This window comes from Scylla paramamosain, chromosome 32 (genome assembly GCF_035594125.1).
Source record: "Scylla paramamosain isolate STU-SP2022 chromosome 32, ASM3559412v1, whole genome shotgun sequence".
NCBI lineage: Eukaryota > Metazoa > Arthropoda > Malacostraca > Decapoda > Portunidae > Scylla > Scylla paramamosain.
The window spans coordinates 11972381-11997380 of NC_087182.1; the positions used below are offsets into that span (position 1 = coordinate 11972381).

The 25000-nt window shown below is 40.6% G+C and overlaps 3 protein-coding genes across 6 annotated transcripts in view; 2 read left to right on the plus strand and 1 right to left on the minus strand.

Moving 5' to 3' along the window:
- The window catches only part of LOC135088876 (protein Smaug homolog 2-like), a 54386-nt gene extending 38908 nt beyond the window's left edge, over positions 1-15478 (plus strand). Inside the window, exons 5-14 of the mRNA XM_063983938.1 lie at positions 1305-1538; positions 2109-2217; positions 2956-3131; positions 4337-4372; positions 6370-6529; positions 6726-6922; positions 7097-7568; positions 8424-8619; positions 11401-11710; positions 13232-15478. Coding sequence (XP_063840008.1) covers positions 1305-1538; positions 2109-2217; positions 2956-3131; positions 4337-4372; positions 6370-6529; positions 6726-6922; positions 7097-7568; positions 8424-8619; positions 11401-11710; positions 13232-13558 — 2217 coding nt within the window. The 3' untranslated portion in view covers positions 13559-15478. The remainder of the gene's footprint in view (positions 1-1304; positions 1539-2108; positions 2218-2955; positions 3132-4336; positions 4373-6369; positions 6530-6725; positions 6923-7096; positions 7569-8423; positions 8620-11400; positions 11711-13231) is intronic.
- A 143-nt stretch (positions 15479-15621) lies between these two features.
- Positions 15622-25000, plus strand: part of LOC135089198 (ABC transporter F family member 4-like) — a 121550-nt gene continuing 112171 nt past the window's right edge. For 3 of the 4 annotated variants that reach the window (XM_063984530.1, XM_063984532.1, XM_063984533.1), the window contains exons 1-2: positions 15622-15886; positions 21580-21721. Coding sequence is in view for 1 of the 4 variants with exons in the window: in XM_063984533.1 (XP_063840603.1) it covers positions 21716-21721 (6 nt within the window). In the remaining 3 variants the exon portion in view is untranslated. Of the gene's footprint in view, positions 15887-21562; positions 21722-25000 lie in introns of those variants that run through there. The other variant, XM_063984531.1, reaches the window with a different exon arrangement.
- Positions 17365-25000, minus strand: part of LOC135089199 (protein obstructor-E-like) — an 11444-nt gene continuing 3808 nt past the window's right edge. The window contains exons 2-5 of the mRNA XM_063984537.1: positions 19807-20007; positions 19397-19591; positions 18736-18931; positions 17365-18525 (exon numbers count right to left, since the gene is read on the minus strand). Of these exons, the coding sequence (XP_063840607.1) occupies positions 18384-18525; positions 18736-18931; positions 19397-19591; positions 19807-20007 (734 nt within the window). The 3' untranslated portion in view covers positions 17365-18383. The remainder of the gene's footprint in view (positions 18526-18735; positions 18932-19396; positions 19592-19806; positions 20008-25000) is intronic.

Genomic DNA, 25000 nt, shown 5'->3' on the forward strand with positions numbered 1-25000 from the left:
TGTGATTGGAGGAGCCCGGGCTTTGCTGTCACATGCTGCTAGTGTAATAGCTGGTGGTCTATTGTAGCTTAGGCATGTTACTTCTCCATCAGTAAGGCAGCATGTTGAAAATTGATGATGTTTCTCCACCATGCCTTTTCTTAGTATGCTGGTTGTCTCTTGGTTGTTGTGGCAGCATTGTTAAACATGGGATCCAGCAGTAGCTACTAAATCTATGTAAGGTTTGGTAAGCATGACTGAGGTGCAAGTTTTACTAGACATGAAGTAACAGTGCCAGAGTGTAAGTGAAGAGGTGTGTCTACAAGACTGAAACAACTTGCTGCCACATGATCTTGATGGACCTGAGCTCACCTCCATGTAGACTGTGGAAGTACCCTTAGGCTCATTGTGTATGAGTGATTTTTGTGGCTGCAATTTTTATGGTACACAGTTTTTTCTTAAGCTTGCACTCATGTTACTTTTTTTAGGAAGCCACATCCTATCAAATAAGTAGTTGAGTATTGAAATATGGCACTGTACAGACAAGAAGACAGTTCATATTTCTATCATATTTTTCCTTGGCAGAACTTGCATTCCACTTACCTGGTCTTACCGCAGCCTTTAAGACCTCTGTGCACAATTGTTCTGCTATGTTTTTATTGCAGTTTTCTTTCAACTTTGAGTTGCAGAATGCTGGCTATTTCTGTAATTCATTGATAAAACTTTCATAGTAGATTATGTCCATGAAATCCATCTTTACTGTAGCAAGATAATCATTCACCAGCTTATAAAGTACTGACTATCCATATCAGATCCTTTAAAAAAAATAGTTCTTGTGTGGGATAGAGGTGGAATATAATGATGTGGTTCTTTGGAAAATGTGTCTGGATAAAAATGGAAAATGTGATTAGGATAGCTGCTAATATTGCTTAGATGGTTTTTTGGAAAATGTATCTGGAGCAGTATCTTTTTATTTGGATGGGTACTAATATTGCCTGAGTATGATTTTTGATTTTAGCTCATGTGTTTTAATTTCTAAATCCACTAAATCCACTAAAGTTGCAACCATGAAAGTTAATCATGCAAGCCTTATCTTAGTGATGATCTTAATGGTCCCTTTCTTATACATAAATTCAGTTTATCTTATTGTTTCTACATATGCATTTTCCAAGTTTTCATGTGAACATCGTTTTTGTTCCTGAATTACTGCAGTATTTGCATCTATAATGGTTCATCTTATTTTGACTCTCCAATGTACTTATTTAAAAAAATTTTTTTATTCACGTATTTGTTGTTGACTTTGCCTGCATTCTTTCTTCCTTCAGGTACTGGCACAGGCTGTGGCCTCAGCAGGCAGCCAACAGTCGACTGCCTTGGAAAATGCCCGGCAGCTACTTAGCTACACCCTCATCCACCCAGCTGTCACTGTGGAGGAGCGCCGGGCCCTCACCCACTGGCTGCGCACCCTTGAGGAACGTCTGGCTGATCACCACCGCCGACCACCGCCACCCCCACCCACTCACACTCACCCCCACCCCCCTGACCCACTCCCACCCACATGAAGGTATGTTGCTTGGTGGGGGTAAAATTATTAATTTTTCTTCCATTAATATTTCTGGATCAGTGGATATCTTACAAGTTTATTAGATATTGGAATGTTGGGTGTATCATCAAATCTTGAGTTAACCCTGGTATAGATCAGAGACCTAGATGTGGAATAGGGAGTAGAAATTAGTTATCTGAGAGGGGCATGTGGGAGTAAGAAGAAGGGAGGATGAAAATGAATATGTGCATGAGGGATGTGATATGAGCACCAGTACAAGTTGTGTAAATTGTGGAGTGGTGGAATGGCTGAAAAGGAATACATTAAGATGATGTAGCCATATTGAAAGGATGAAGAGTGTATGTGAGTGAAGTTGAAGATGCTAATAGGAGAGGAAGGCTGTTTTGAAGGTGGAAGGATAGAATGAAGGAGTACATGTAAGAAAGAAGTATTAGTAGAGGCTTATTGCCACCTGCTTGGGGACATTCCTGGGGCATTTATTGCCACCTCCTTGGGGACGTTCCTGAAGCATTTGAGAGAGATAAATGTATAGTGTTATGACACCAGATTTCAGCCCCTCTCACAGCTGCCACTAACTTGGGTCAGCTTCCCTAAGCTATCTTCTGTGCAGCCTAGTGCAGGGCACAAATATGCATATACAAGGTCCTTCTGGTCTCTTGCAAGGATTAACAAAGGTGAGGTTGCCACTCAGTTTTTACCTGAACATGGAGAAAGGAATAAGCAAATGCTCAACAGACTCCAAGCACACTCCACTTGCTGGAAAAGAATTGTATAACCATATACAATTCAGTGACTCATGTGGGGAGAGTGGTGAGGGGGAGGAAGCAGGCTGCACCTCGCCTTGCCCCCCACACAACTCAAACTTTACTTTAAAAGAACATTATGTTTCAAAAATTATTATGGATCAACTACAGGGGCTGGATGGGATCTGATTACTCTCTATGCAAGGTTGACTCCTCTACTTTATAACATATTGGACTCAATACGAGGGGGCAAAGGGAAGTAGGGGAAAACTTTTGGGGGAATGAGGGTGAGTAATTATTAGACAACTTTTTATGTAAAATGGAGTAGGGGCAGGCACAACTATCATACTTCAGGCACTCTCTCTCTCTCTCTCCTCTCTCTCTCTCTCTCTCCCTCTCTCTCTCTCTCTCTCTCTCTCTCTCTCTCTCTCTCTCTCTCTCCTCTCTCTCTCTCTCTCTCTCCTCTCTCTCTCTCTCTCTCTCTCTCTCTCTCTCTCTCTCTCTCTCTCTCTCTCTCTCTCTCTCTCTCTCTCTCTCTCTCTCTCTCTCTCTCTCTCTCTCTCTCTCTCTCTCTCTCTCTCTCTCTCTCTCTCTCTCTCTCTCTCTCTCTCTCTCTCTCTCCACATAACAATAAATAGCTTATGTAACAGCAATCTGTACTTCCACCAGGCTTTCCCTCCACTATCACCACCACTGCTACCACCACCACCACCACCACTAGCAGCAGCAATAATAACAACAGTAGCAGCAGTCACAGCCTTAGTCACAGTGGGACAAGTCTTGGCCCCTCCAAGTCCCGCTGGACCAGTGACACTCCAGTGGTGCTTCCACCAGACACTGGGCAGGTGAGGATGTCAGCTGGACAATAGTTGGGAGATGCAGTGTTAACATTACACAGGAGTGTAGCTAAATATGCTTTCATAAGGATATGATTTGTCAGGTCAAAGAAAAATTTGTATGTACAGTTATGGTCAAAAGTTGAGTAACCTGCTGCACTCACCTCCAATAGTTTTGTATTTTTCTTTTGATTTTTCAAGTCATGTGATATGCTGACAGTTTCCTCACAAAACCTGACAGTTGATAGATCCATAGCAGATTAGAGGGTTTAAGATCAAGGGAAAACTCTAAACACACTTAAAGTGAATGCATTATGTTTACTTAGATTCTAACCATAGCTGTGTGAAAAATTTGTATGTACAGTTATGGTCAAAAGTTGAGTAACCTGCTGCACTCACCTCCAATAGTTTTGTATTTTTCTTTTGATTTTTCAAGTCATGTGATATGCTGACAGTTTCCTCACAAAACCTGACAGTTGATAGATCCATAGCAGATTAGAGGGTTTAAGATCAAGGGAAAACTCTAAACACACTTAAAGTGAATGCATTATGTTTACTTAGATTCTAACCATAGCTGTGTGTGTTTAAATGATGATGCCTTCCATTTATTACATATGTATTTTTCTTAGCAACATTTGTGTACTGTCATCTTTATGCTTGTGGAAATTTATGACTGTAGAGGATCAAGATGTATAATATACTGAGGAGGGCATATTGTTAGCAGTGAAGTGTTAAGTACTTGTAAAACAGCTCCTCAGCACAATTTTATAGGAAAAAACTTGGCATAATTATGACATATACCTAAAATGGTAATTCTTGTCTCTTCAGGTTTGGCCAGGATAATGCGATGAGTCAGGTGTCATGTAATGCTGTGTTAGGTTCATATTAGCTTTGTATTAATAAGGATATGACTCAAATTTTATGACTTTTTTTGGGTGTGGCACAATGAAGTAATTCATGAAAGCATCTTTTAATGCATGTTTTGAAGTCTTGCTGGCTTAATGCAAATTCTGACTTAGGATACCAGCTTGGAGAGGTTTTACTGTGTTTAGTGAAAGTTTTAATTTTTATTTTTAAGTCTTAGAGAGAAAGTATGATTGTATGAATTTTATTCTTGTTTATATATTTTGAACTTCAGTACCCCTCTCTCTCTTTCCTTTCCATCCTTCTTCTGTGTTGACTTTTTTCCTAACTTTACATGCTTTTGTTTTCAGACCAAGACCCTCTGGTCACCTGCTCTTGCTCCCTGGGTCAGTTATTTTTTGTGCTTCATTTATATGTGTTTTATTGTTAGGATTGTTTTTTTCTTTACTTTGGATGTCATTTATGTCTGATGTGTATTCTTTAAAAGTGAGATTTGGGATAGGGAACAGAAACCACCCCACTGTTGTCTGTCCTTTAATGCACCAGTCTGTGATTGGGGCTTTGGGTGTAAGGATGAGTTTCTACTTTTATAATTGTCAGCTGGGAAAGTTTGAGTGTGAGTGACTACAGACAGGAGCTTGTTTGAGTAATTACAGTCGTGGAGGTTCCTGAGAATTGCTGGGAAATGTAACAGGAGCATTGTGTATCCCCTCCAAGGTATTGTTTATTGCCTGATTATCTGGGCATATCTGAGGGGCCTACTTTAGGATGTGGTGACCATATGACTCATTGTATGATGAGCTTAGCTGAACCTTCCTTTGTGCTACCAGTCATGCCTTCCCCTGCATCATTGTAAGAAACAGGTATTATGGCTTATTGCCAAACTCAAAGGCAGGATATTTGTGCCTGTGGCCTTTCCAGTCAGCGAGAAACTCATGATATAACACAAAGTTCCACTCTTTGTGGCACTTAAAATTTGGAAATATCCATAAGTATCCAGCACAGATAAGTTGCTGGATTTTCTTAAATGAAAGATAATATTAATTGTATTTGAAAATGTTCCTTACACAGAGGCTTTTTTTCTAGACATTTAAGTTCTTAGAATTTTTAAAGTGTGGCAAGTGGTAATGGTGGAATAGAGAGATTGAAGTGGTAAAGGAAGGGAAACACAATGACACAGTTGTTGCCACAACTGACATAAGTTTGTTTATGCTTTATGAACAGACACTATATTGCTGAGATTTTTATTTAGCATTCCTTTTATTACATGGTGTAAATTATTTGTTGACAGAAACATTGGCAAGTTGCATTCCTTGTATTCTCTTGCAAAATGCAAAATTATCATCTTGTGTTTTATTATTTTTCAAGCAATATTCCTTTACTTCATTTTTTTCTTTTTACTTGAGGTACCTGCAGCATTGCTGAATATAATGCAATGAAGGAAAATAGTTGGCTGTGGTGTTCACAGAAAATGTATAGATTAGGATTGAGAAAAACATAGCATTGGAAGAAATTGGTATGCCATAAGCTCTTTGCCTCACAAAATATAGATTTTAATAGAGTGGAAATAAAAAAAATATTGTTACTTCTAGTATAGGTTATTTACCACTGGATTCAGTGTTTTTGTGTGAAAATGCATGATAGGGTGACACTGCGTGTTCATGTACATAGATTGTGTGCATATTCTTATAAGTATATTTATGAGTACAGTGAAAATCTAGGGGTACCTCTGTCTTTGACCTTCCTGGTTCCAGTGTTTCAAGAAGAAAACATCCTTGCTCTTACTGCCACCCTGCTTCCCCATATGACATTTACTGCTTACTTTTCTACTCAGAGTCTTTTAATGTAGGCCTGTGAATTGGATCCGGGAATTTGTATTTGTTTTAGTACTGTTTTCTTGGGCTTCTTTTTTTCAGATTAGTCATTCCTTTGGTTGGAAGAAGATTGTCTAGTGCTGTAGTTATTGTGGCATAAAAATATTTATTTATTTATTTTTTTTTTGTGTGTGTGTGTGTGTGTGTGTGTGTGTGTGTGTGTGTGTGTGTGTGTGTGTGTGTGTGTGTAGTTTGAGGTGTGTAGCTATTTGGGTAAGGTACATATTATCTGTGTTAATATTGTTATGATATAAACAGTAGCATACTGACGGTTAGATTAGTATCATTGTTTGCAGTCACATGCATGCTAGTGAGAAAATGGTCATTGCTTGGATGTAGCTACAAAGGCAGAGGATTTTTTCTCTCTTGTATTTAGGTTTTCTGAGTTTAACAGATCTATAAAATGCAGTTTACATAAGAGATGGCTTTACAGGATATATAAGTGTAGAAAGTAATATAGGATAAACTCAAGTGAAGTATTTTACCACTGGATGATATGCTATTCCCAGGATGATGTGGGTTGGTGTGGGAGTGTGGGAATTACTGGACTAGTGGGAGGAGCTCCCAGTGAAGCTCCACAGTCCCCGAACAACTCGGCTACCTCCTCGCGCTCCTCTGGGTGTGAATCCAACCCTGAGGAGGCCTGCCAGCCCCACCCTGGCATGAGAGGTGAGAATGTGGATGTTGGACTAACATGGAATAGCTAGAGAAAAACTGAGAAAGTAAAATGCTTTTTCTGAAGAGGATGTTAACCTTGAATTATGTTTACATAAAATGCAGTTTCTATCATCTGTCAGAAGAATTTTCTTAGAGGTTAGCATGAAAAAGATAAATGTTATAAATTTGTTGTGTTATTTTGCACCAGATGTAGGTGTGTGGCTCAAGTCACTGCGACTGCATAAATATTCTCCACTGCTGTGCAACCTGACCTATGAGGAGCTGCTGGCACTGGATGAGGCCACACTGGAGGCCCAGGGAGTGACCAAGGGAGCTAGACACAAAATTGTCCTCTCCATCAACAAACTGAAGGAGCGGCACACTCAGCTAGTCCAGATTGAGAAGGTGAGGACAGGTGTTGGGAAGGTGACATGGCTTATAATTACTTATGATAATATTGGTTAATATAATGGGTGAATACAGCCTAGTATTCAGTAGGAGGACACATAGGATGCTGGTATAAATAAGATATGTTGAAATAAATAGTTAGTTGAAATGTGGATCATCTTGTATTTTCAGGAGGTGATGAGTGGAGGTCACCTGCTGTCCTGCCTCAATGAACTCAAAGCCATCATCTTGACCCCGTTCCCCCCATACAACCCTCCAGGAGATGCTTCATCCCATCTCCACCATCTTAGCCAACAACAGCAACAAGCAAATGACTCCACTACCTTGGACTGTACCACAATACCCCCCTCCTCTGCCACCACAACCACTATTACCACCACTACCACTGCCCTATCCCTCCCAGTCTCCTCTTCATCATCTGCTAGTGTTCCTTCATCCTTCCCTTCCTCCTCTGCTACTGCAACACCCTCCACCACCTCCTCCCTCTCTACTTCCAACTCCTCCTCTATGTGTTCCTTGCGGGGAGAGGAGAGAGAGCTTCTGAAGGAGGAAGCCCCAAGACCATCCTCACTGGAGTCAGAGAGTGGCAATTCAATTGCAGAGAATGACCTCCCGTCCCAATTCACCCGGGTCATGGGCAAAGGTCAGTCTGAAATCATCATGGTGTTAATGGTGAAGGCTTCCATTAAGAAGAACTTGAAAGCATATCTATTTTCTTTATATATATATATATATATATATATATATATATATATATATATATATATATATATATATATATATATATATATATATATATATATATATATATATATATATATGCTGTATGTTTTTTTTAATGTTGAGTAACAAATCAATAACCATGTAAAGAAGAGAAAAATCATTGCAGCAATGCTAGCTGGCACATACAAAGGGGCTTTGGTATTTGATTTTTTTGTTTTTTTTGCTGTTCTTGAGTTAACTGTGAAAATAACTATCTGTATACCAACCTGAATTAATGACATGGACTGTCCATTATTTTTTCTCGTAGCCCATTCCCACAAATGAGGTGGCAGAAATGAAGTTTATCAAAGTTTGAGAACAATCAAATGAAGAGATTGAATTATCCTTTGAATAGTCATTCTTTGCTCATTTATATTGTTTATGTGGGAAAGTGCTTGTTGTAAATTATTTTTATTACCTTTTTTAAAAATTTCTACACTTCTCTTAAGACTTTACAAATGAGTGAAAGTGTGTAAATCATGTATGAATATATATAAATATATATATATATATATATATATATATATATATATATATATATATATATATATATATGTTAGGTATTGAAGATGTTTGTTAAGTAGCTTATTAATGAATACAGGAAATTATATGAAGAAAGTTCTCTGCTTTTAAAACACTGCAAGATTTTTTCTAGCTCATGACTGATCACCCAGACATGGATGAATAGGAATTTGAGAAGAGCCACAATACTTATGTTCATTATCCTGGTTTACAGTGTGCACTCAGCTACTGGTGAGTGTCAGGCTGGAGGATGAGTGTGTGAGTGCTTTCCTGGGTCTGGTGGAGAAGTGTGTCAGCCACGAGGCCTTCACTCCCACCCAGATCAGGCGGCTACAGTCATGGAAGCAACAGATTATCCGTGTTTGGCACCCGTTGCCCCCAAAGACCAAGGATACTCGCCATAACCGCAGGTCAGTGACTCATTCACTTCACTGCCCAAGTGCTGCACTTACATTAGATTTGCTTTGTTGCCCATAATGTAATGTAACCTATGGTGGACCCTTGCAACACTCAAAATGTAAAGTTGTGGTCAGAAATAAAAAGTCTTTCCACATTCACCATGAATAGTGTTTTCCCACAATCTTAAGCTTTTGGATCTGTTGGCATCTCCCAAAATCTGTCAGTTGGAAAATTATCACCAAGCTAGAAGTGTTAAGATAAAGGAAAAATGCTAACATAGTGGATAATAGTGTGTACATTAACAGACTTCTGACCATCAATAGCAACTGATTTTTGACTTGCATATTGATCATTTGATGGAATTTATTATGTAATTTATTACATTTAACTTTTTATCTCTGTTTGGTGTAGAAATTTGCAGAGTGCACAGTGTTTGGTCATTGTCATGTTCTGTATTGAGATAAGGGAATGAAGTCTCCAGTTTGAGTGATTGTGATCTGCAAATAGATTTTCTTGTGTGTTAGATTTTGTCAGGTCTAGATTCGGACATTATTCAAATTAGAAAAAGCCTGTGTTGATGTTTATTTTTGACAACCAGTATTTTTTATGTAAGCTTTTATTCACAAAAATACATTTCTGGGTAAGATATACTGGCTATAGAAAGATTCATGTTACTTGCCAGTTTCTGTGAAAACACACACACACACACACACACACACACACACACACACACACACACACACACACACACACACACACACACACACACACACACACACACACACACACACACACACACACACACACACACACACACACACACACACACACACACACACACACACACACACACACACACACACACACACACACACACACACACACACACACACACACACACACACACACACACACACACACACACACACACACACACACACACACACACACACACACACACACACACACACACACACACACACACACACACACACACACACACACACACACACACACACACACACACACACACACACACACACACACACACACACACACACACACACACACACACACACACACACACACACACACACACACACACACACACACACACACACACACACACACACACACACACACACACACACACACACACACACACACACACACACACACACACACACACACACACACACACACACACACACACACACACACACACACACACACACACACACACACACACACACACACACACACACACACACACACACACACACACACACACACACACACACACACACACACACACACACACACACACACACACACACACACACACACACACACACACACACACACACACACACACACACACACACACACACACACACACACACACACACACACACACACACACACACACACACACACACACACACACACACACACACACACACACACACACACACACACACACACACACACACACACACACACACACACACACACACACACACACACACACACACACACACACACACACACACACACACACACACACACACACACACACACACACACACACACACACACACACACACACACACACACACACACACACACACACACACACACACACACACACACACACACACACACACACACACACACACACACACACACACACACACACACACACACACACACACACACACACACACACACACACACACACACACACACACACACACACACACACACACACACACACACACACACACACACACACACACACACACACACACACACACACACACACACACACACACACACACACACACACACACACACACACACACACACACACACACACACACACACACACACACACACACACACACACACACACACACACACACACACACACACACACACACACACACACACACACACACACACACACACACACACACACACACACACACACACACACACACACACACACACACACACACACACACACACACACACACACACACACACACACACACACACACACACACACACACACACACACACACACACACACACACACACACACACACACACACACACACACACACACACACACACACACACACACACACACACACACACACACACACACACACACACACACACACACACACACACACACACACACACACACACACACACACACACACACACACACACACACACACACACACACACACACACACACACACACACACACACACACACACACACACACACACACACACACACACACACACACACACACACACACACACACACACACACACACACACACACACACACACACACACACACACACACACACACACACACACACACACACACACACACACACACACACACACACACACACACACACACACACACACACACACACACACACACACACACACACACACACACACACACACACACACACACACACACACACACACACACACACACACACACACACACACACACACACACACACACACACACACACACACACACACACACACACACACACACACACACACACACACACACACACACACACACACACACACACACACACACACACACACACACACACACACACACACACACACACACACACACACACACACACACACACACACACACACACACACACACACACACACACACACACACACACACACACCTATTTACTGTTTATTCAAGTGCATGTTCATGTTATTCTGCAGGTGGAGTCAGCAGTACAGCGGTGATGGTTTCTTGGGTGGATCCTTCAGAGTGCCTAGGGTGGGTGGGCAGCGCCATGCACACCTTCCCACGGGGCTCCTAGTGGGGGGCAAGGCCTTTCCTCCACACCAGCCCCATCAGCTCTTCCCTCTCCCACCGGCTGCTGCTGCTGCTGCTGCTGCTGCCAGCTTAGGGGGCTTAATGAGTCCACGGAACAGCCTTCCAGGCCTTCCTTCTCTTGGAGTGGGAGGTCTTCTGTCACCTCAGCAGTTCCTTGCCAAACGGCCCTCACTACAGGAGACACCCTCAGAGGTGAGTGTGACTGGCAGGGTCCATTTTGTCAGTATTGCACAGAGTTATAAGTAGTTAGTGTTGATAAGTAGAAGTAAGGGAAAGTGTTGATGTAGACAGTAGTGGAAGCATGTCTGCTCAGGATGTATATTTAGTCACTAACAAGTTATGGATCTTTTCCTCACTATTCATTTGATGAAATTTTCAGTAATACTTAGGATAACAACACTTGCACCATCTGTAGGAAAGTCAAATATATAACACTACATATTTAAGATTGAAGTTTAGGTTGTAAGGGGGATATATTGTGATATCTTAGTCATCATGTATAATAAAAAGAAAAAAAAAATGTGACAAGTTACAGCAAAGAATTCTTATTATGTTGAATGTGATGTATGTGATAAAATAGTAGTAGTATTACTGGATACAAGAACAATACACAAACCATCAGAGAGATAAGAATATGAATAGCAAGAACTGTGGGTGTAAAAAGAAGTGCTTAACGAAACCCACTGATATCCCAACCTTTAGTTTACCATTATTTGTAGGCTACCTCACCATTTTTTAGTCATGCTACTTAAAGCTTTGAATATCAAGGGATAACTGTAGCAGGTGATTGACCACAGGGGATATTTAGTCTCTTGTTCATGAAAAGTATTATCTTAATGAATTCTCTAATAATAGGTATTGATAATATAATGAAAATATGATTGCAGTTCTGAAAATTAATGCAAATAGTTTGTGTGTATTTGCTGATCACAAATTTCAAGAAATTTGTAGATTTGTAGTTGCAGAATATAATTTTTGAGGCCACAGATTTGTATCTTGCAGAAGGAGCAAGATTCTGATCTCATTAGATATGCCAAGTTTTAGATCAGAATGGAGTTTGACAGTTCATCACAACCAGAGCCACTCCTTTTATGCATCATGTGGTATATAAAGAAACACATGGCAGTTAAACTATGATGCCATAGTCTGTGGACTCATATCTTTACCCACCAGGGGCTAAGGAGACTGAAAAGAATATGACTTTAGATCACAGCATTGTATAGTTTTGGCTTGAAATCATAGCATTGTATAGTTTTGGCTTGAAATCATAGCATTGGTTATCATCATGACCAATATGGAAAATACGAGTCTCTCTCTCTCTCTCTCTCTCTCTCTCTCTCTCTCTCTCTCTCTCTCTCTCTCTCTCTCTCTCTCTCTCTCTCTCTCTCTCTCTCTCTCTCTCTCTCTCTCTCTCTCTCTCTCTCTCTCTCTCTCTCTCTCTCTCTCTCTCTCTCTCTCTCTCTCTCTCTCTCTCACATGGAAAGAATTGCCATCAGCCCAGTGTTGGAAGAATTTTACAAATTGAAGTACATTCAGAAGACAAGAAAATACAGGGACTGTCACATGTAGGCCTGGGGGCTTCTTGCAGCTTCCCTTATTTTTTTATGTTCTTATGTTCTTAAGGCAGGAATTAGAAGTGATCAAAGTTAAAGAATTGCTTGTCAGATTTATCATTAGGGACGCATTGCTTGTATAGCACTGTTCCTTCTTCAGCTGAGGCCTCACATCACTCTGCAGCGGACGAGATCTGCTCCCTCTCGGCCCCATCAGCTGCCTCTGTCTGGTCCCACTCGTTCTGGCCCCATCCCACCACCTGCACCCACTACTGTTCCCTCCACCTCCCTTGCCTTGGGCACTGGCGGCTGTGCAGACCTGCGTCTCCCTGGAGGATCGGGGACCATTCTGGAGCCGCACTTCTCCCCTCGGGCATCATTTTCTCACCTTGGGCCGCCTCCTTCCTCACCTGACCCGGCCGATAATGACATCACCGACCGCCTTGAATCCTTGTGTCTGTCAGTGACAGAACATGCGTTGGGCTGAGTGTGTCTATGCCACATCCAAATGCTTTCCATCCTGCTGTGACATTAATGTCAATGCTTCCAGGGATGAGGTTGTTTTAGTGATGCACACACACAGTATTAACAAGTGTGAGGAATCCCACCAGCCTAGCAGAGGCAATTACTCACATCAAATGTGCACTTGATTATTTGTTCCACATAACCATCCACATATCATATTTATTCAGATAGTATCATGAAGTTGCCTTTTTTTTCTTTATCAAGGCCACACCACCATAGCCCCACACCCTCCGTTGTCACAGATGACAGGAGCAGCAAAACCCGGCAGCTGCGATACCATGTGGATGGAGCTCTTGTAAGTGGCTGTGTGCACCACAGTCACCACACTGCTATCCCACCACGTGCCTGCTGCACTGTTGACCCACCCAGGAGCTATGTAATAAAGCATATCCTTTGCTGTGCAGGGATGCCACGCCCAGCTGTGCTCGGTAATGGCTTAGATAATCTCCTGTGTGGCTCTTAGCAGCCAGTGTTCACTAGGATGGAGAGGGAGAGGAAGAGGGACAAATGAGGAAAGCTGAAGCTTTCCAATCCCTCTCATCTTCCTCCCAAAATTTCTGGTCCTAGACAAACACCCATACTGCTGTATATATGTGTGTGTGTGTGTGTGTGTGTGTGTGTGTGTGTGTGTGTGTGTGTGTGTGTGTGTGTGCGCACACATGTGCGTGCATACAGAGATGGCACCATAAGGAACAGATGCACCCTCTGATAGAGCAAGTGCCCCAGAAAACCACTTTTGTTTCCCAAATAAAAAAAAAGTATGAGGTAATTTCAGAACCATAATATAAAAGTGGGAATTGGCATTATCCACACAGGCACTGGGACTTCACATGAGAACAGATCATAAACACTGGGGAAAAAAGCTGGTTGTGTTCTCCACTTGGTCAGACAGCAGTGACCTTCACAAACAAACCTCAATGCAGGTGACCGCAGGCGGCACCCTTCGACTTGATTTATTTAACAGACTATCAAGGTGCCTAGAGGAAAGAAAGCCAATTTGATGATGGTCTTGAAATTGGGCAACTACTGCTAACCATAGACACAGATATGAATGTATAAATGTGGGGGGAAGAAATGAAATGCTCAGGCAACTATACCAGTTGCTTTTATGATAAAAAGAAAAAAAAAAGAAAAAGAAAAAAAGAAAAAAAATCTTTCCATATCATTCAGCTTTCTGATTGGTCTTGCAGTTCTCCAATAGGCATGAAATACTCCCCTCAGAATATATATTTGAAGAATAATTCTCTTGGATGTGCATTTTTGCTATAGGCTCTTAACACCAATGATAATGCTGAACATGTCTCAGAGATATCATAGCTCAGATAGCATAAGATGTGGTTCTGATTGCTGCTTCTTTAACATTCAGTAGACACTTGTATCAAGCCTGCAGACCATTGGCTGTGGTAATATGAAAATAGAAGATATATATTAGACATGATACTTATTGATCTATGATATAAAATGGATCTTACTCATTAACCTCTGGTAAAATTTACCCTTGTTTGAAGGAAAGTCATGAATTTGCCACTGTGTGTGTGTGTGTGTGTGTGTGTGTGTGTGTGTGTGTGTGTGTGTGTGTGTGTGTGTGTGTGTGTGTGTGTTGAGCTGCTCACTCCAGCTTGGCTTGGGAGTGAGTACCAGCACAAGAAGCTACTGGAGGCATTATACAACCCTCATGCCGAATGCTTTTTCATTGACTGTATTTAAGTCTGTATCTGCTGTAAATATGTAGCTTGTAAAAGTTTGAGTGGAGACCGTCTCTCTTGTGTGTAAGACTTCCTAACACTCACAAGACACCAAAATATAACAGAATATCTAGTGTGATAGTCCCAAGACATTGTACACTGTTATGTTTAGTTATTAAAATTACCTCATACAAGCACCGGCTAATTTTTTTGTCAATCATACTGAAGTGAAAATATATATTTTTTTCTTTTAGTGTGTAGACTTGTTATGTAATAGTCAATTAATAAAGTAGAATTTGATGTAATACTAACAAATATGTGCATGATTTAGATAGGAATATTTTTACATTATGTAATATAACCCTTGGTGATAGGTAGACCAAACAGGTATGAACACGTACCTCTTTCATGCTTGAAAGAATAGCTGAACTGAATTTCAAGTTAGTGTTTTAGAACAAATTTTCATAGGCCACAAAGACGATGAGTTTGGTTTTTATGAGTTTTCTTGTTGATGTTGCAGAATCCTTGTGAAACTCTTACTACAATAATGGAAATACCCTGCAAACCTTAATACTTTCTACCAGAGTATATTTAAGGAAGTCAAGGTAAGACACTGAAACATTTCAGTCCCACTGGATCACTGGCACAGTAATTCTTAGAAAGGTGGCAGTAATCTGGTCCCCCAAAAATACTGTGATTGATTTTTTGGTTGCAAGTACATGTATGGTATAGGTACTTTGTTTGGTTTGGCCAGGAGTAATGATTATGGAGACTACTAGTGATATGAAAGAAGAGAGGTATAGGAAATGTATGATGACAGTATTGGTGATATAGTGGAAGAGACTGATTAGGCAGGATGTATGATGGCAGTAGCGGTGATTTACTAGTAGGAGAGACTTATTAGAGGGTATGTATGATGACAGTATTGGTGATGTGGAAGAAGGGTATGTATGATGATGGGTATGGAAGAGGATATGTATGATGACTGTACTAATGATATAAGAGGAAGAAGAGACAAACAAGAGGGTATGTATGATGAATCAGTATTGCACACAGCTGCTTGGTAATTACTTCACTTGGTATTGTCCTCGGCTATCACTGGACAGGCTGAGGTTTGTGCTGCACTTGAGATGTTATGAAGTCCCCACAAAGTGAAGCAATTACTGTATATGATCAAGAGGATCCTAAAGTGTGGTATGAAAATGGGTGCAGCCATACTCATAGACTGGACTATGATCTCTAAAGCTGCATCCACACTTGTTGCATTTCCACGTATCGTATCATCATTGTGTAGCAGTGTGGACAGGAAAGCGTTGCACTGTTGCGTATCAAAATATGATACAAAGATATGCAAAGGGCTTGATGCACCATTTGTTGGTCTTTTGCCGTCACATCAAAGGAATGGTACGCAACGCATCTATCCTTGTGTGGACGGGAAGCGTGGCATTGTTCCATTGCACGCTCAGTCTTGTTGTAGCGGACGATCACGAGTATAGTTGTAGCTAATCGTGTGTGACTGCCTGTGATCGTCATTATATATATATATATATATATATATATATATATATATATATATATATATATATATATATATATATATATATATGTATATATATAATATATGTATTTTTAGTGTTAAGAACTATCTAGGTACTTAAAAAAAAATGGAGTGGAGTAAGGTGGATGTCATACATCTGATAGAATCTTACCAGAAGAGGGATGTGATTTGGAACCCAAAACATGTTCATCACTTCAATAAGCACTGCAAGATGCATGGGAAGAAATTGCCAAAGGAAATGGGATCATCGGCAGATGTGTCAGGAAGAAACTGGATGATACTGTTGCACCACGGAACGATGATATAGCATGCGGATACGCAACAAGTGGGTACAATACCCTGTTGCACCGTATTGTATCACTAGGTGATACGCAATGATGATACAATACATGGAAATGCAACAAGTGTGGACGTGGCTTAAGATGTCTCCTTGATGCTGTAGCTGGTGAAGGTGAGTCCTGCACATTATTCTCAAAACTTTAGTGAATTACTCGGGTGTAGAGGATGAGCAAGAAAAACACATGATACATTAACTTGTACATGTTTTTTTTATTGTTACATGTGAAAAAAATGCATAACAAAATGACGTCATGGATACAGAAATACTTAAAAGAAATATTGTCAGAAGGAATGTGCAACCATTTCAGTTCATTACAGTTTTGTCATGGAGAGAGATGCTGATTCCTCTGAAAGGGTTTGTATATAGCTGTTAACAAAAATAATTTTTATATCAAATAATGCTATGTTCAATTACTCGTTCAACCCTATGCTACTTTTCAGCCTTATGTGTTAGTAAAGTTAAGTGAATTGTTCATTGCCCCACTAAATTCTTTTTGATACTCTTCTGAACTTAAATCAGCGATGAAATTATTTTTCATATTGTGTATATTTATATTTGTTTGCATTCGAAGCGTGTACAGCTTCTCATAGTAATTATGAAGGTACTGTTTGTAGTTTACAATGAGAATATATATATATATATATATATATATATATATATATATATATATATATATATATATATATATATATATATATATATATATATATATATATATATATATATATATATATATATATATATATATATATATACACACACACACACACACACACACACACACACACACACACATAGGTGAAAACTTAAAGGCTTGATGGCAGACAGTAAAAGCACTTGCACATGAAAAGCATGGTGGTATAGATGTGATAAAGATCCTTTGTTTGCTCTGTAAATTTAGGAACACCCCCTTTAGACTCGCCAACCTACTTACATTAGTCACTAATGCCGCGCAAACCAGTGCTGTATAGGAAAGGTTCACATCCAGGATAAATAACTGAGGCAAGGGTCATAAGATATTACATATGTTCGTAATTTGTGGGATGGAACTCAGGAGTGTCAATTATTACATACCAGTGTTAGCTTGGATGTGGCGGAGTCAGTTATCTTATGAAGAGCTTGAGTAGAAGTGAAGTGACGTGTGTGTGTGTGTGTGTGTGTGTGTGTGTGTGTGTTGCCATGCAGACTCCCTACTACTGCAGATTTAGTTTTGTGATTGCCTTCTTCGCTCTGCCAGCTTTTCCCTCAGGGCCTGGAGTTCTTCCTGTCTCCTCTCAGCAGCAATGCGTTCCCTCTCTCGCTGCTCCCGGTACAGCGCAAGCTCTTCGGGCGAGTAGTAACCTTGGCTGAGGGAGAGGAAAGTGATGGTAATATTTAGATAGCGTAACCACAGTGCATGGATCGTGGACCAAGCATATTATCCAGTATTACTGTGTATTTAATTCCTTTGTGTTTAAAGACTTAAAAGAAAGTGCCTTGACATTACTAGGGTGAGGCAGTGTCACCTTACAAAATACCCACAGGCTTAATGTACACTTTGGGTGACAATTACTTACCATCCCTGTACTAAGTCAGGGTCCACACACTGTCGGGTCGCCTCTTCATACACGAGACCCAGTTGGCAGTAGTGCACTCTAGGATTTCCGTTCACACAGATGAAGTACTCGCGGCAGTCCCTTTGTGACCTGTGTTGTGTGTAACCACTGAGCAGCACATTGCCAGTCACAGGGGGACATGAGAAGCCCAGGAAAGCTGCAAAGTAACAAGAGTAAGTTAGATGATAACACACAAAGTCTAAACTTTGTGTGATCTTTTAATAAAATCACTGATTCTTCCGCTGGCGAAATCTGGATAGAGTTGATAAATTATGTAATGGATAAATATCAATACAAATGTCTCTTCCTAAAATATGTTACTAGTAAAGGGACAAGACCTGACCCGGAGCATCAGCACCACAGTGAATAACCCTTGGTGATCTCTCACTGAAGTGAAAAATTCACCAGCATTTGCAACTTAAAAGTTATGTAGAGATTCTGTTTCCTTTATATGAAACTGTATTATATCATATGTTGTATTATTTTGTATTACAATATTCTATATTATATTATGACTGTCTTTGACAGTACTAATGCTTCAGCTACAGGCCATCTCGTTTGTCCTCAAACTCGCATCCTGACTCAATGCAAAGGCAGACTTCATGCTTGCATCGTATCTTACCAGCGGCGTCACAGTCAGGAGACTCCTCGGGCCATTCGCAGCGGTAGGTAGCTGACGAGAAGGCGAGGCCGTTGGGACAGTTCTGTTTGTAGGCGACGCCGTTGACACAGTTAAAGAAGAAGCCGCACTGTGAGCTGTCCCCAGAACCAAAGTAGCCCCACTGGTGAAGGCAGAGCTCTGTTGGCTGCGGTGGCTCTGCGATGGGAAGGAAATGTCTTTTATTTGTAGCTCTATGGCGTGGCTTCGTTCTGTACAGATGCCGCCGAAGTGTTCAGGGTGTGGCGTGAACCAGTATCCGCTCCACCAGGCCTCAGCACCCATCCTCGTGCCGCACAAAACCACCTATGTCTTGCGTACTCCATACCACTCATAAGACACCATTCAAACACACAATCACGACTGGTACTCACGTGTGCGGGACCTGGAGCCGCAGTCTACCTCGGGACGATAGAAACAAGGATAGCGGCCGTCAGTGATCTTGTCGTTGAAAAGGAGACCGTCGGGGCACAGCTGTTCAGATCCTATACCATTTTTGCATTCATAGTACTTGTCGCACTGCTCGTTGTCAGGGAAGTACTGCACGCCTTCCGGAGGGCACGATTGGCCCAGTACTGTGGAGGAAGGCACTGTTTACCGCACAGTAATGCATAAGGGTAAAGTACGGATAAAGCATACCCGGAAAGTTTGTCTCACTTCTTAGGGAAACAAAGAAAATAAAAGGAATATACTGTATTTTTTTTTTTTTTATGCAGGAAGGACACTGGCCAAGGGCAACAAAAATCCAATAAAAAAAAATATGCCCACTGAAATGCCAGTCCCATAAAAGGGTCAAAGCAGTGGTCAAAAATTGATGAATATCAAGTGTCTTGAAACCTCCCTCTTGAAGGAATTCAAGTCATAGGAAGGTGGAAATACAGAAGCAGGCAGGGAGTTCCAGAGTTTACCAGAGAAAGGGATGAATGATTGAGAATACTGGTTAACTCTTGCGTTAGAGAGGTGAACAGAATAGGGGTGAGAGAAAGAAGAAAGTCTTGTGCAGCGAGGCCGCGGAAGGAGGGGAGGCATGCAGTTAGCAAGATCAGAAGAGCAGTTAGCATGAAAATAGCGGTAGAAGACAACTAGATATGCAACATTGCGGCGGTGAGAGAGAGGCTGAAGACAGTCAGTTAGAGGAGAGGAGTTGATGAGACGAAAAGCGTTTGATTCCACCCAGTCTAGAAGGGCAGTACGAGTGGAACCCCCCCAGACATGTGAGGCATACTCCATACATGGACGGATAATATATATATATATATATATATATATATATATATATATATATATATATATATATATATATATATATATATATATATATATATATATATATATATATATATATATATATATATATATATATGGACTAAAAGATCAAACTAAAAAAAAACAATAAGAAAATTTATATGTTAAGAAAACAGAAGAGAATAGTAGGCTTGCATTTTTTTTTTCTTTTCATGTAAAAGTCTGTCACTTTTGTGAAAAAAAAAACGACATTGTAGACGAAATTAGATAAGACGAGACTAAACAAACGAAAGTCAGACAATAGAATTTAGAAAACGAAACATTGATGCAACAAGGAATCAATGGCTGTTAGCAATGAAGATGGCCCCTTGGCTGCCCCTTGGCGGTGTCTGACAGCTGGATGACCTCTAGCGAGAGTGAAAGTTTGGGGGCCTCGCATTCCTGGTAGTCTGCTGGGGAAGAGGGGAGGAGGGGTGTCACCTGTCCTTTGTAACCTTCACCCCTGCATGCAGTGTGTGTGTGTGTATGCGTGTGTGTGTGTGTGTGTTGAGGATCACTTCCTGGACTTTTGCCACCAGGTATACCATCACGCAGACAGTTTTACACCTCCAGTAGCCCGATGAATAATTAAGACTGGTAATGTTGGTTTTTGTTAATCTTTTAATTGAAAATTTTATCTTGCTTTTCTTGTCTTTTGTGTATGCTTTTCTTTTTTTCATATAAAGAAGACTGACTGAAGAATAAAAAAAAAAAACTTCTTAATAGCCATTCTTTCGCTGCAAAATTCTATAAAAAAGGAAAGTTGAAAGGGTTCCAGTCAGATTTGATTCCTGTTTTTTTTCATTCCTTTTCGTCACTGCCATCACATCACCATTTTGATCTTCACCACCTTTACTTGGCAGCTCCTCACCAAAACCCGGTGTGGTGATCTGCCTGTGAGCCTTGTGTGCCCGCAGCCCAGCGTCCTCCTCCGTCTGCCCTTAATCACAACCACGGACTCCTGCACCAGGGGTGCTCTGCTTCTCCTGGACTGTCTGAATGCAGGTAATTGTGTATTTATTGTGTATTTACATATTTACATTCACCTACGTACTTAATAACTCATACTCGTATAGGATTGAGTAAAGCACGTAATGTCCCGACCTTTTGCTACCGATATATCATATTTTTCTTCAGATTTATTCCTGTCTTCAGGTAGTGATTTCAGGGTTTAATGCTCCATTTGGAAAACGCTCTTTCTGTACGTCTGTATCTCCTCTCTCTCTCTCTCTCTCTCTCTCTCTCTCTCTCTCTCTCTCTCTCTCTCTCTCTCTCTCTCTCTCTCTCTCTCTTTCTCGAGAGAGAGAGAGAGAGAGAGAGAGAGAGAGAGAGAGAGAGAGAGAGAGAGAGAGAGAGAGAGAGAGAATATGTATGACCTTGAATTCCCTTTCTTCTAACCTTTACTGTTTCTCTCTCTTTCTCTCTCTCTCTCTCTCTCTCTCTCTCTCTCTCTCTCTCTCTCTCTCTCTCTCTCTCTCTCTCTCTCTCTCTCTCTCTCTCGATACATCTCCAGTCCTCCTCTGGGAATACGAGTTTTAATTAATAAAAAGCTGCACGACCTTGAAGAGTAGCCAGCGAAGATGAAAGTAAAACGGGTATGTAAGGAGGCAGAGGCTGACGAGGGGTTGAGCTGTGGTGAGGTGGCGTTGCGCCAAGGGAAAGGACCGTCAGGTGGATACACGTTAGGTTAGGCGGCCACTTGGAAGGTCCTCAGAAGTTTGTCCAGAAAGGTCAAAGCGTGATCTGCTTCACTGCCTGGGGAGCTTAACGTAAAGTGGGTGTGGCTCCTTGATTAACTTTCTCGCGACAGGTTTCAGATTTTACTGAAACTTTACTTATCCTTTGAGTGATAGCGGGTTCTGCCCAGCTTGATGTTGTAGTGCAAGGTTAGCGAATAATTCTGAAAACAAGATTGGCAGCAAAGGGCGAGGGAATGGGGGTTACGAAGTTAAAGTCTTAAACTAGATGTTGTCTTATTTTGGTTTAGTAAATTTGTGTACGAATGCTGAAGTGAAATAGTAAGCGTAATAGACTTCTGGTCAAAAGTGTTTCAGAATACGCTCCATACTTTCATTAGTTAAAGGTTTAAGTGAGAACAGATTCCATTCAGTGTATTAATCTACTGAATCACTTTGGCCATCCATTTCACATCATCATCATCATCAGCCTCAGTGACTCTACAGCAGGGCGAACGAAGACTTCTCAGACTTTCTCCACTCATTTCTGTCGGCTGAGGAGGCCATTGTTGGTGGATTAAGGCTTAACCACGCCTTCTGTTCTGGCTTGAGGCGTCTTGGGTATGGCTGGAGTCCGTTGTTTCCTTGGGAACAAATGTTTAATTTTGCAGAAATTTTTGCTGAGCCATTGTTTTTCGTTTGTATTATGTAAATGTATTTCAAAATGTTTTCCACAAAATATCATCGATTATATATATATATATATATATATATATATATATATATATATATATATATATATATATATATATATATATATATATATATATATATATATATATATATATATATATATATATTACCTTTTTATTCTATGTATTTCATATTTGAGCTAAAAACGGACTATTCCAGATTATTTTTGTCTTGTACGTCATTTATATCAGTACTTAAATAGACTTCTTTTTCTCATTTATATTTACTCATCTTATGTTCTACGCCTTACATTGGAAACAGACGACTCTTGCATATTTAAGAATTAAATTCCGTGTGTATTATATTCGTATTTGATTTATACATGTGAAAGAAAAGTCGCGTTCACTTGCCGATGAAGGGAGGCAGTGCTGCATCCTCTCACTACGCAGCGTGGAATGGCTGGCGGTGCCGTGACCCAGTGAAGTGCGAGACTGGAAACTTGTCGCATTTACGATAATAGCACACTGAACTCTATCACTTGGGTGGGGTCAGCGTTTGCAGCAAAGTGTAGCCACCAAGCGTGTGTCAAGTCCACATTGACCCGTACTCTGAAGCACTTCGCTGCACCTCTACTTGTTTTAAAAGGCTTTGGTTGAAGTTACACTGGTTTTTAAGGATGCTTCTATGATTATCGTGACAGATTAACAAGTTTCTGTTTTATTAACAGGAGAAACGCTCGTGAGAACTCGACTAATTATCTCTGTAGTCTTTGAAAATAATCATACTTAGAGAGCAAAGCGTTTCTGAATACGGACCATTGAAAATAATCATACTTAGAGAGCAAAGCGTTTCTGAATACGGACCATTTTCCTGACCCACTCACTCTTATTGTGGGACAGTTTGCCACTAGAGGCATCATTGAGTCACGGAGAGGATAGTAAGTCTCGAATAACAGTTATTTTCCTTCGTTGATGTGATGACCCGTTTGTCTAAATACCAGCACACACAAAATTAAATAAGCTTCCTGATGATTTCACTGCTGGATGTTAGTATTTAGACGCAGCTTCTCACATGAATGCAGGAGTCTCGGTAATTCAAGACGATATTCTTGGAGTGTCGGCAATGGAAGAATTTTCTATTACTGATATCATCTTCATTATTTATTTGGTGAAATAAAACGAGGGATGGTGCACTGGGTTGTATTAGACTTCGTCAAATTAAGATTGACTAATTGTTTGATTATATTGTGTTGCAGAAACACGCTGATTTGTTCCGGCCTATTTAAAAATGCGATTTACTGTGTCAGCATTTTTTTTCCTGATCTTATCACGAGGATTTGCTTGATCGATTGATTGATTGATTGTTATCTGCCACCAGGAGAGAAACAGAGAGAAAGAGAAGACAGTGCTTATTTCTTTTCAGCAAGTGTGTCCACGGCTATATTTAACACGGTATCTTCAATGCTACACGTGTTTCACCATCAGAAGAGTTACCAATAGTTTATATATTTACTCTAGTGATGTCATTCTGGATATTTCCATAGATAAAAATTTGTCTCTTCAAGCACGTAGCCTTTGGAAAATAAATTAATATGACGTGATATTTAACGAGGTATTTCCATCGACATGAATCTTACATCACTGGCAGGCCTTACAGTATGTTTATAATTATTCCAGCTTTATCACTGGTTTTACCGGAATAAAATGGAATTTCCTGGGATATAAGCACTGGGTAGGGCTGCGGAGGGCCTGTTCCCATGCTTCGCCACACAAAACTTTTTACTTAGATTAGCTCGTGTTCTTAATTAAACGTTTTGCTTCATCAACAGGTTTATTGTCAAAGGCCACAGAGATGGTTAATCGTGTTCTCTAGGTTTATTTTCCCCGTAGATGGTGTAGAATCCATGTTAAACTAT